This window comes from Quercus suber, unplaced genomic scaffold (genome assembly GCF_002906115.3).
Source record: "Quercus suber isolate HL8 unplaced genomic scaffold, Cork oak 2.0 scaffold_194, whole genome shotgun sequence".
NCBI lineage: Eukaryota > Viridiplantae > Streptophyta > Magnoliopsida > Fagales > Fagaceae > Quercus > Quercus suber.
The window spans coordinates 239,102-251,983 of record NW_027069652.1 but is presented as its reverse complement, the minus strand read 5'-3'; the positions used below and the strand labels follow the sequence as shown (position 1 = coordinate 251,983).

The window sequence follows — 12,882 nt, the reverse complement described above, 5'->3', positions numbered from 1 at the left end:
CATAAAAAACTGATTTCTGTAAAACAGAATCCAATCTGAAACAAAGGGATTTTTTTCAAAGCTCTATTAACAAATGACATATCTATCACACTTTATTATATAAACAAAAGTGAAAACCATCAAATAAAATACAGAAGTGAAAGCAAAAGACAAGGAGAAAATGCCTGTCAAACTGGAGCATACAATGCTGGAACAAAAGAAAACCACCTGAAGCCACAATTACATTTGACAGGCAAAGAAGGGCATTTGGGCAGCCAATGCCAAGTCCTCCTTGACATTTTGTAATACAAAATCTCAGGCCATGTATTGCAACAAACACAGATCATCCCCTGATGCCAAAAGCAATAAACATGCTCATAATTATGGTAACAAACAGACAAGAATTTCCTACAGATCATCTCTGGCAAATTCTCCACCTCCTCCCAATTCCTTGCTTGGTCCAATTCCCACATCTTGATAGCCCTCGAGATCCCATTGCTCCCAACTCCACCAATCATATACAATTTCCCTTCACCAGAAACCAACCTCACAAAAGTGAGATCCCCAGGCAATTCACTATTAAGCGTCTCCCATTTCCCACTCTCCAAATCAAAACTCACCACTGAAAATGGCTCTCGGGTCGAAAAGTACAAACACCCATTAAAGGAAACACCCTCCTAGTGATAATTATCACTCAGAATCGGATCNAAAAGGAAATTTTTTTAAGTTAAACAAATGACAATCACACACTTTATTAATAAACAAAAGTGAAAACCATCAAATAAAATACAGAAGTGAAAGCAAAAGACAAGGAGAAAATGCCTGTCAAACTGGAGCATACAATGCTGGAACAAAAGAAAACCACCTGAAGCCACAATTACATTTGACAGGCAAAGAAGGGCATTTGGGCAGCCAATGCCAAGTCCTCCTTGACATTTTGTAATACAAAATCTCAGGCCATGTATTGCAACAAACACAGATCATCCCCTGATGCCAAAAGCAATAAACATGCTCATAATTATGGTAACAAACAGACAAGAATTTCCTACAGATCATCTCTGGCAAATTCTCCACCTCCTCCCAATTCCTTGCTTGGTCCAATTCCCACATCTTGATAGCCCTCGAGATCCCATTGCTCCCAACTCCACCAATCATATACAATTTCCCTTCACCAGAAACCAACCTCACAAAAGTGAGATCCCCAGGCAATTCACTATTAAGCGTCTCCCATTTCCCACTCTCCAAATCAAAACTCACCACTGAAAATGGCTCTCGGGTCGAAAAGTACAAACACCCATTAAAGGAAACACCCTCCTGGTGATAATTATCACTCAGAATCGGATCAAAGCCATCGAATTTTCTCCAAGACGGATCATTTGAGTCATAAACAAAAGCAGAAAAATTCGAAGAGGACCCAGTTGAGAGCATGAATAATTTGCACCCAACAGGCGTGGAAACCAAAGTGAGAAGCTCAAAAGCAAAAGGGAAAGCTGGGAACTTGATGATTCTTGAGGTCCTGGCCAAAAGATTGCACACAAGAAAAGAGGACGAGCTGGGAAGAGAGAAACAAAATAGTCCATTGGAGATTGAGAGAAGAGAGAAAGAAGGTGCTTTAGATGCTGCTGGTAGCAAATCAGAGTGGGAAAGAGCTACGCTGCGCCAGGCTCCAAGGCCAGAGTCATACAAAGGGAATTGATTGTAACACTGAGGATGAGACAGCAAAAGAAACGAAGAAAAAGGCAAAGAAGAACCAGAAGAGTGTCTAGATATAAAAGATGGAGAGAATATAAGGGACTTGAAATTCTTACAGGTTGATCTCAGATTCAAGAAGGCCTTTAGAGGAAGAAGAGATAGGATTTTCTCGAGAAGTTCTTCAGGCATTCGGCTCCATATTTCAGGATCCATATCTGGTTTGGTCATTGCTAATTGCTTGTTGAAACTGGAACTGGCACTGGAACTGGAACTGGAACTTGTGCTTTGTAGGTTTTTGACGTTTTTCTTTTTCTCTTTTGAGAACCTGTTCTTTGTAGTTTGTTCAACTCTTCCTTTTGTATTGGAAAACATTGACTGTGTTGCAACAGTTGTTAGGTTTCTCTAACTTGTCACCTGTACTACTTTTCTGAGCTTAAAAGCTTTTATTTTTTTTGATAAATGCGGTACTGTATTTAAAAAACAGCATTTAATTTTTTTTTTAAATATATGTACATAAAAAAAGGCGTAATATTATTTAAGAATTAAAATTATATATTTAAACACATGTATCAAGCAGTTTTTAAAAAACTTTATTGAAGCTAAAAAAACAAAAACTGAGTAATTTTTAGGTTTATTTAGAGCACGATAAATAGTATTTTTTCATCATTTATAATGAAATGGTGAGATTCATCGTAAATATAAGATAAAATACACTACTTTACTATATACTTCAAGACAAACAACGAAGGCACAGCCTTACACAAAATGGCCAACCTCCTCCATAATTATATTAACAAAATCATCAGGGCAATCCCCTAAATCAAAGGATCCAAAAGCTAAATTAAGTAATGACCGAGAAAAAGAGCTTAAAAGCTTTTAGTTTTTTATTTTTATTTTTATTTTTTTAGCATGATTTATTTATTTACTTATCTCATTAATTCAATCTATATTTGGAATTTTATTCAGGCTGATCCTAATGAGATTCGCATGGATCATAAGCGGATCTATATAAGTCTCTGAAATTCTCTTACCAATCCACATCAAGACAATTTTTTTTCTTCTTAAATTTAATACACAATAAGTCGCTTTTAGAGAAAAACCCTTCAAATGGACATGGTTGGTATAAAGAAAACTTGTAAATAGACCTGCTATTACGCAGTTGTCATTTTCGTTGGTTTAATAATATTTTAAGTCATCGATTCTTTAAAAAATAAAAATAAAATCTTAATTCATCGAAAATAAAATTTATAAGGACACTTCTTTTGGGTTGGGTGTTAGAATATTTTATTTGGAGTTAGTACTTAATATTAATACTATTTTTTCTCTCAAAATCATATCATATACTACATAATAAAAATTAAGCTTAAAAATTATGGTTGCGCAAAGTGGTTGCATTAAATGACTAAGTTAGAGTTTAAAAGTTGTGGTTGCAGCAAGTGGTGGCACGAAATTTCAACAAAGTGTTAGATAAAAACAACTTATTTATCCTTATCAACTACTATTTTACCATTTTTCTATTGATGACATGTTATTGCAAGGCCAACCAATCCTACATTTCCAAAGTGAAGAAAATAAACTGTATATAAGTTAAGAAAAGAAACCGATTATAAAAAAATTAGAATAAAAGTTGGACTTAAAAGTTGTGATTATGCCTAGTGGTGGTACCAAATTGCAACAAATTTTTGGATAAAAGCAATAAATTTTTAGATAAAAATAACTACTTTTTAGATAAAAATAACTTATTTGTTCTTATCAACTACTACTATATCGTTTTTTTTCATTGACAACGTGTTATTGCAAGGCCAATCAATCCTACCTCTCCAAAGTTAAGAAGAAAAGAAAAAAAAAACCGTCCATAAATAAAAAAAAATTAATAAAAATTAGGCTTAGAACTAGGAAGATTTAGACACGTTGAGTTGGAGAGTTATATTTATGTATAATCCTCTTTTATATTATTATTATTATTGAGATAAAATCAATCTTTTTTTTTTTTGAGAAGTTAACTATAATGGCATTTCCTCACTATAACAGCATTTCCTAAGTATCATATAAATTTATCAATTCCTATGAATCTATACAACATGTATATCCTTCCAATACAAATACATATGCATAAGTTGCAACTTGAAAAAAAAAACATGGGGTATAAGAGGGATTCTACGGAAAAACCATTAGTGAATATATATACATTTTGAAATTTTGATAATAGATTTTTATTTTGAGTAGGATTTAAATTTCTAAAACTTAAATTTCATTTTTTTTGAAGTAAAATATTTTTCAAAAAATGTTTTCCCATTTTTTAGGTGTTAGTTTGTAGGTAAAATATAGTCAAATTTGTAAAATATTTTTCGTTGACCGTAAAATCTTCTATAAAAAAAATTATAAAATGTTTCACCTTTGAAAATTTGGTAAAACGTTTTCCAAAAACATACAATTGCTTCCCCTCCCCCATTTGGTCACTAGGTTAACAATTCGATGGCAGGTAACTCTGCTCCGGTGGTTGATGTCATTGGTTTGGTTACTCCACTCTGCGACCAGTGCCGGTGATTCGGTGTATGGTGACTATGCACTAGAGATCGGTGCCAATGGTTCAATGGCTAGAGTCGTTGCATCGGCGATCGGTGTCAGCAGTTCAATCACCGAAGCAACCGCTCTTGCTACAAGTTCCAGTGGTTCAGTCATTGGACCTCTAGCACAACCGACTTTGGTGTTGAGCCATTGGTTTTGGTAGTTTGCTTGAAAAATTTTACTTGTCATACCAAACACTTGAAGATGTTTACATGTAAAATATTTTATGTTTTAAAATGTTTTACTTCAAAACAAATGGAGCGTTATATGTATGTTGCATGTTTTATAAAAACACTTATTGTTACTTTATTTAAAGAAATTGATAAGAACAAATAAATTGTTGTCTCTATCAATTGAAACTTAAGTTGTGTTTGTTTCAGGTGTAAATGGATTTAGGAAAATATTTTACACCTTATACGTGTTTGGTTGCACATATAAAATACGATCAAACTGAAAATATTTTCATTTGACTGTAAAATAAGGCCCCTTGACCTATAAAAATCGCCGGTCAATTGCACCGCAGGTTCATGCATCAACCCAATTGGACTGTCATCATTGTCGCTATAGATCTACATCGCCAATCAAGGAAGCCCTTTCTCTTCTCTCTTCCTCTCTCATTCTCTCTGACGAACAAAGGCTGAAAAGCTAACATGATCTCCGATCTACAAACTGATCTTGTCGCTGTCGCCTCCTTTAAACCCACCTGCCAATCTCACCGCCATCAAATCCACTCGCCGATCTCGCCTCCTGTAGACCCACCCACCGATCAGTGGTCCTTACCTCTCTCTTTCTCTCAATCCATCTCTCCCTCTCCCTCTCCCATGATTGGTGCTTATTTTTTAGAAAGATTGATTTTTATTTTTTTTTTGTTATGTTCTTTGTTGATTTGGTTTATATATTCGGATTTCCTATTATAATATTTGTTTGGAAGCTGAGAAAATGTGAGAGAATGTGATTTCTAAAGGATTTTCAGGAACACAACCAAACACCTTGAAATATTTTTCAATGCATTTTTTGTGATGCGACCAAATACTTGAAAATATTTTACACTTTGAAATTATTTTACATTGAGCCAAACACAGCCTTAGATGCATGTTTCATGTTTTGTTAAAATACTTATTATTACTTTATCTAACGAAATTGACAAGAACAAATAAGTTATTGTCTCTATCAACTAAAACTTAAATGCATATTGCATTTTTTGTTAAAACACTTGTTGTTATTTTATCTAAAATGCATGTTGTATGTTTTGTTAAAATGCTTATTGTAATTTTATCTAAAATGCATGTTGCATGTTTTATTAAAACATTTATTATTACTTTATCTAAAGAAATTAATAAGAACAAATAAGTTGTTGTCTCTATCAACTGAAACATAGATGCATGTTGCATGTTTTGTTAAAACACTTCTCATAATTTTATCCAAAGAAATTGATAAAAACATATAAGTTGTTTTTATCCAAAATAATGTTGTAATTTGGTGAAGCCATTTGTTGTAACCACAGCTTAGAAAAAATTGTTGCAATTTAGTGAAGCCTTGACGCAATCATGGCTTCTAAGTTCAAATTTTATTATAAAAATACTTATTGTTATTTTATTTAAAATGTATGTTGCATGTTTTGTTAAGACACTTATTTTTACTTTGAGTCATGTTAACAGGTGTATTTAGGGCAATTGTTAATAAACCATATTATGAAAGTTTTAACACAATTTTTATGGGAAATAGAAAAAGTTGTTAGCAACATTAATTGCTTTATCATTTTCTCAAAAAAACATTTTTAAAAGTAGTTTTTAAACCAATGCCCCTAGGGCATTCATTACACATTANTTATGCAAATAGTTGTGTCACCAAAACTACTCTTTTTTTGGCATCTCTTTTTCTTCTATGTTTCTAGCTATCATCAGATCAAAACTTGGTGAACAGTGAACACACATATTTATTAAAAACCATCCATTTCCTGATGGGCAATTTGATCTGGTGTGGTCCATGGAGAATGGTGAACACATGCCTGACAAAGCAAAGTTCTTTGTGCTTTAATAGTTCCATCTCAATAAGTTCTTTTCAATGCCTTTAGTTTTGACTTGGAAGCCAGTTTATGCCTGAAATTTCTTTCCAAATTTATGTTGGATTTCAACTGTCTGTCTCTCTCTCTCTGTCTCTCTCTCTGATGGCAGTTTGTTATGAGTTGGCTCGAGTTACAGCCCCAGGAGGCACGATAATAATAGTAACATGGTGTCATAGGGATCTGTCTCCTACTGAGGAATCTTTGCAGCCGTGGAGAAATAACTTTTGAACAAGATATGTGATTCCTTTTATCTTCCTGCATGGTGTTATCATGTTGAATATGTCAAAATTACTGCAGTCCCTCTCTCTCCAGGTAATTTCAATCTAATAATCTAGCACCACATACTTTATCAATTGTCTTACATGACAAATTGGTTTAGTGAAAAAAAAAAAATAGGTTCATATATACTAACAAATATCTACCATGTAAGATAGTTGTGTCAAAATGTGAATGTGAAGTACTAGCATTATTGTTGCGAACCAAATTGGTACGACAAGAAGGGCATGAACACTAGTATTGGAGCCCAAATCATTTATTTAACTCTTCAAATCAAGGCTAAAGTTGATAAGAAACAAAATACTTTCAAACCTACTTTTGAGTTCTCGTATTGATCAAGTGGCAACTTGCAAGTACTTTTGACAGCTCATTTAAAGTTGTATCTTGTCATTGGAAAACTTCAATTATGTACATGTGACGACAATAATTTCCTAGTTTGTCTTGGCAGGATATTAAGGCAAAAATTGGTCTGAGTATGTGTCCGTTTTGGCCGGCTGTGATTCGGTCAGCATTGACATGGAAGGGTCTCACATCACTGTTACGAAGTGGTAAGCTTGACAATTCTTGTGGTAGTTAAAATTTAGAGCAACAATAGACACAAAATTTATAAAAATATTTTTACAACTCACAAGGTCATAATTATGATAGGAGTAACAACACTTGAGCGTATCACTAACATTTCTTTTATTATATATAAATAACTTTAAAACGGAATTGGTACAGAAAACACCATTGCTTATTAACAATTTTAAACTTTACTAACAAAGTTGGCTCCAGTACCAGTTTATTGGAATTTGAGTTTAACAAAGCACATTTGCGTAAAATAAGAAATAAAAACATTAACACAGATGATGAATAGTTAAAACGTTTTGACCAACTTTATGCTTACATCCATGTGTTATGCCATAATCTATGTCAAATGATATGGATTACAATAACTCTCAATACAAGCCCAATCCCGACACACGTAAAAAGAAGATTGAATATTAACTCACAAACTATTAAGAGTTCAGTAACTCAATTAATGTTTCTTGGTGTTTCTAAAGAATACATCTAGAGTTTAATTTCCACATTCCCAACTATCAAATTATATAGTTATATACCACACTAACTCACAAATTTAACACTTTCATAGACCAAAACTCTAATACACATCATGATGTTCACAACCTAACAAAACAAACAAACTCACAACCAACACATGCAAGAATCTTTTTTTTCCACCCAACATAATTATTAATCTACATTTTAAGAAAACTCACTTATATTCTTCTATGAGTTTTCGCTCTCCTTATATGAAAGAAATTCTTGACCAAAGCCATTAAACCTATATATATATATATATAATTATGTTTTACTACTTATTCTTTGGTGAATAAGGAATATAACATTATTTTTTGATAAGCAATATCAGTTATATTTTATTTAACAATGAATAGAATCGATTTCCACCTAAGAAAACTGAAATAATAGTTAACCAATTCAAAATACGTATTTGAGACAATTCCTACCATATAATTTTGCAATATGTGTTCTGCCCTTGGTCACTATTTTGTTTTGGTACAAAAGCATTAGCTTTCAGTTAATCCAATTTTGTAGTTTGTGCTAAGGGGTAAGCTAAATTTGTGCCTAATTTCGAGTGTATCAGGATGGAAAACCATAAAAGGAGCACTGGCAATGCCATTGATGATAGAAGGATTTAAGAAGGATCTAATTAATTTGCTATCATTACATGCCGAAAGCCTGAATAAGCTTACACAGGAAGCAAGATGCACATGCATGAATAAGGGTTGGCACAGATGCTACAACCTTTTTTGTTGTTTCAAAGGTGTATTTGTTTGGCCTTATAACCCTACTTGAACAGTGTTTCTTTCTGTTCAGCCTTTTCTTTTGTTTTGTAATTGTGTCCCTAGTTGAGGAGGGCCAGTACATAATTTACTAACTGCATTATTGCCATTTCCCTCTATTCTAGATTTCATGATGTGCATGAACCCAATTTCTTTCTAAGCTGCATTGGTTGCATGCCTATGCAATAATTTCCTGCTCAAGTTTGGGAAATAGCAAACATTATTTTTGCACATAACTATACATACAACTGAAATTGTGTTTTGAAAACATGATTTCAGTCCATGTACATAATGTGCAACTATATCATCGTTCAATGGAAAGATGCCCACAAAGTTCAACTTGCTTTCTTGTTTTTGACAACCTTCTTTATTGGTGCAAATTGCTTGTGAGTTGTGCATTCCTTTACTTGGAACGTTCCTCACAATGCTCACTAAATTGTGACATGTGTTTCTCCTAATTTTTTTTTCCTAAAATTATGCTATTTGGCAAAAAAATGCCTGCATTTTGTCTTTGTTGGTATATTGAGGGAATATTGATAGAAGGGGTCTATTTGGTATAAGCACAGTAATACTGTATTTAATTTGTGGAAAAAAAAAAATAGTTCAAGGGGTCTAAATGCAACAATATAAAGTTTAGAGGATGTTAATGCAATTCACCACAAAATAAACACTTAAAGGATTGAATTAAAAACAAGTCAAAATTAAAGGTTCTAATCTATAATTTATTAGTCTCAAATAAACAATAAGAGCTTATTTTATTAATGTTTAATAAATCTCAACACTAAGAACCGAACCACAACGACATAAAACAACAATTCTAAAGAAAGGGGCTCAAACTTTGTTTAAAATTCAACCTAATCTGGTAACATTCTATCAAGTTCTTTAACTTTCAACTTTATTCTATTCACTCCCTTCATCATTTTAGTCAAAATCGTGCCATTAGACTCCTCATAAACGATGTAGTTATATTTTTCATTGATTTTCAATATCGAAAAATCATTTTTTGTATTTTTATTTTAAATAATTGGTTTTAAAATATAATATTTTTTCATTTTTAATCTCTCTCTCTCTCTCTCTCTCTCTCTCTCTCTCCTTGAAGACAATCTTCCTCAATGTACCTTTGTGAATTATGTAGACACCTTTATTAAAAGCGACAATAAGGAGATTTGTGGCAAGAACTAAAAGTTTGTTGAGGAGGAGTAAAACCATCTTGGAGGAGCATCGTTGATTAAAATGGTGTTGTTAGATCAAGAACTCTATATTTGTCTTTAGTAATAGTTATATCAAGGCACTTTAACTTGGAGCGGTAGTGCTCTCTAAAGCTTATACCACAGCTAAATCCAAAGTGGAGCATATCCGACATAAGATATTTATTTGCTTGATAATTGGTTGGATTCAGTGAGAAGTGTGGATTCAAGAGTTAAGGATTGTAGGAAAAGTGTGATAAAAGATGACTGCGTTGTTGAAGTTTGAACATGATTGTCTCTAGCAAACAAATTCGATCTAGTGTGGTAGATGAAGTTTTCGACTTCAAAATTGGTGAAATTGTTTATAGATCTATGTATTTGGTAGAATTTAGTAATAGATATTTTTTTATAAAAAATTTTGGTTGAATCCATCATCATTTTGCTAAGTTTATTTGTAACCACAATATATATATATATATATATTTTTTTATGGAGTGTTTGAAGATAATGAATTTTGATGTTTTTGTGAAATTTTAGAGATTAGATTGTGTGTAGTAGTTTTGTATTTAGATTGATTTTTTTTTTTTCGGTTAATGGTTTTATTTTTAATAGGTTTGATTTTTCTTTCCCCTAAAATTGAAGCTTCATCCGAATAATTTTCAATCTTAAAAAAAAAAAAAAATCCAAAAAAATAATTTCATTTTTTAGAGTACAGATGTTTACAATATTAAATCTTTTAGAGATGAAGATCTTTAAAAATGCAATGCAAGCAAGACTTTTGCTCAAATTTCCCCTTCTTTCTTTCTTCTTTTATTTTTTTAAAAATATATCAATTTCTATTTTTTCCCAATTATTAGCATTAGTATTATTATTATTTATTAAATTTAAGAACTTCAAAAATAACAAAATGTCATCGTTTTTATAAAGAACTTAACATCCATTTAATATAGTGAATTAAATGATTGAATTGAATAAAAATAAAAATTAAAGAACTAAATTGAACGAATAAAACTTATTGCACTGAATTCTATTTTAAACAAAATTAGAGCATATAATATATGATTTAACTAAAAGAAATCATTCATCTTTCTCACAATTATTTCACACCTTTTGTACTTTTAGCCATTTTATTTTTATTTTTGGTAAATTTGTATCTGAATCATCAAGATTTTGGTTTTTACTTTTTACCATATTCCGGTTGTTGTACATAAAACGCCGAAATAGCATTCACATTTGGGCCCAATTCATTATACAATGGGAATTCCTAAAACGCCAAGAACCCGTACTGTAGTCTAAATTATCAATGTAGATCCGTCCAGCTATGGCCTGTGGGCCTGTAATGGCCACACAGGTGGAGACCATTTGTAAAAGACAAAAAAGCAGTGCTACGTAGAGTTCACAAGCTTTTTACTGTTTTTATTTGAGATCGGCCTCACTCAATTTTTTACGTATCAATATGATTGAAAATTTACAACATTAGCATATGTGCATATATATATATATATATATTTATTTATTTATAGACTTTCTCAAAATACAAATCCACACTCTGAGTAACATAGTAGCTTATTCTTTGGAATCTATACAATATGTCATCAATATTTATTTTAATTGGTAAAATTTTTTATAATCAAATAATGAACTTTTGTTTGAATCTTGTTTATACTAAAAATTATTCATATTTTAATTTGATGATAAAAATAATAATTATAGAACAGGCGTTATAAATTCAAATCATATTATGTTGATTAAAAACCAGTTTGATATCAATTTAAATTACTTATTCCAAAAAAATATAAAATTTTAGAAATTTAACCCAGTTAATTAACTTACCTTCAAGCAACACACACCTAACATTTTGGATATATAAAATAAAAGCTACTGTGAAGCTCACATCACATTATACGAATACAGTGTAAACAACATGCACCCTGACCTATAACAAGTCAGACACGTTCATGGAAAGTAAAAGAAGAGGCAAAAGAAATGAAAAAGTCTGGTATCACAACTTGTGCTACAACTCGCCCATGTGACAAGTTTCGGTTAGTGGAAGGGTGATGGTGGGTCCATGTGGAGACACCCTTCCATCAATCACAACTCATCACATGGCGAGTTGTGACATAAGTTGTGCCACCAGACCTACTCAAAAGAAACACTGCACGCTATGCAAAAAGTGATTGTGAGGGACCATATATGAATAAAAATTATTATCATCAAAGGTGTCTCTTGTTATCTATACCAATATTTAAGGGGCCTTCCCTATTTGGATTCCTCATTTTTTTTGTTCAAAAATGCCCCTACACTCCTATATTTAAGTAGACACAAAACTAAAGGACAATCCAGTAAAAATACAATTTTAACTCCCATTAAAACATTGCATAAAAAATAAGATCACTTTACTGTAAATTTTCCAATTACTTTATTTACTTATAAATAGGGGCGTCCATGCGACCTGCGGACCCCCGTGTCCGACCTGCCGCCACTTACTTTAATGACTCCAGCGATCAGATGCGGGTTCCGATTTCTCTAACCCGACCCCAGTGGTTGGTTGTCAGGTTTTCATTTCAAAACCAATAAAACTCGACCCAAACCAAAGCTTTAACATTTCCAACGATATATTAAGCATTCCGGACCAAATCTGGCGAGATCTCATCGAGATCCGTCCAAATCTGGTCCAAATCCTTCGAGATCCGGCGAGATATCGTCGTTATCCGACAAATCTAGGCTCGATCTCAATGGATCTGGCCAGATTTCGGTCCGATCTCAATGAATCCGACTAGATCTCGTGGATCCGGCCAGATTTTGACCCAGTGATATAACCCGAGACCGACCCGATACAACTCGAAACCAACGAGACCTGAACCGAAAAATCCGACCAGATAGTTTGGTTCGGGTTCGAGTCATATTTTCACCCACCCAAGTCATTCAGGTCAAGTTCGGGTTGGGCATAAACCCAACTCGTGGACAGCCCCACTTGTAAATTAGATTTTCAAAATAAAAATGATATATATAAAATAAAAACATGATTTTTTTAAATTAACCAAAAAAAAAAAAGCTTCATTGCACAAGCTACTGTTGATTTTCAAATTATTTTATCCATTTATAAATTAAATTCTCAAAATAAAAATTATATATAAAACTAAAAACACAGGTTTTTATTGTTTAAATTTAAAAAAAAAAAAAAAAAAAAAAAAATCAACGCTCACGCGAAACGCGTGCAATAAGGCTAGTAACATATTATCTTTTTATCAAGGGAATGGAAATGAGA

The 12,882-nt window shown here is 32.4% G+C and overlaps 1 protein-coding gene and 1 long non-coding RNA gene across 2 annotated transcripts; one reads left to right on the top strand and one right to left on the bottom strand.

Moving 5' to 3' along the window:
• Nucleotides 1-776: 776 nt before the first annotated feature.
• LOC112029440 (F-box/kelch-repeat protein At5g43190) lies at nt 777-2,079 on the bottom strand. The gene has a single exon (XM_024062123.2). The coding sequence runs from the start codon at nt 2,041-2,043 to the stop codon at nt 805-807; it is 1,239 nt and encodes a 412-aa protein (XP_023917891.2). The 5' UTR covers nt 2,044-2,079; the 3' UTR covers nt 777-804.
• A 4,981-nt stretch (nt 2,080-7,060) lies between these two features.
• LOC136069864 (uncharacterized) lies at nt 7,061-8,556 on the top strand. The gene is made up of 2 exons (XR_010631066.1): nt 7,061-7,128; nt 8,229-8,556. It is a non-coding gene; the product is annotated as an uncharacterized LOC136069864 (long non-coding RNA).
• The last annotated feature ends 4,326 nt before the right edge of the window (nt 8,557-12,882 follow it).

Excerpts from the sequence above, each read along its gene's own strand:
- LOC112029440 (XM_024062123.2), bottom strand. The coding sequence starts at position 2,043 with ATGTTTTCCAATACAAAAGGAAGAGTTGAACAAACTACAAAGAACAGG.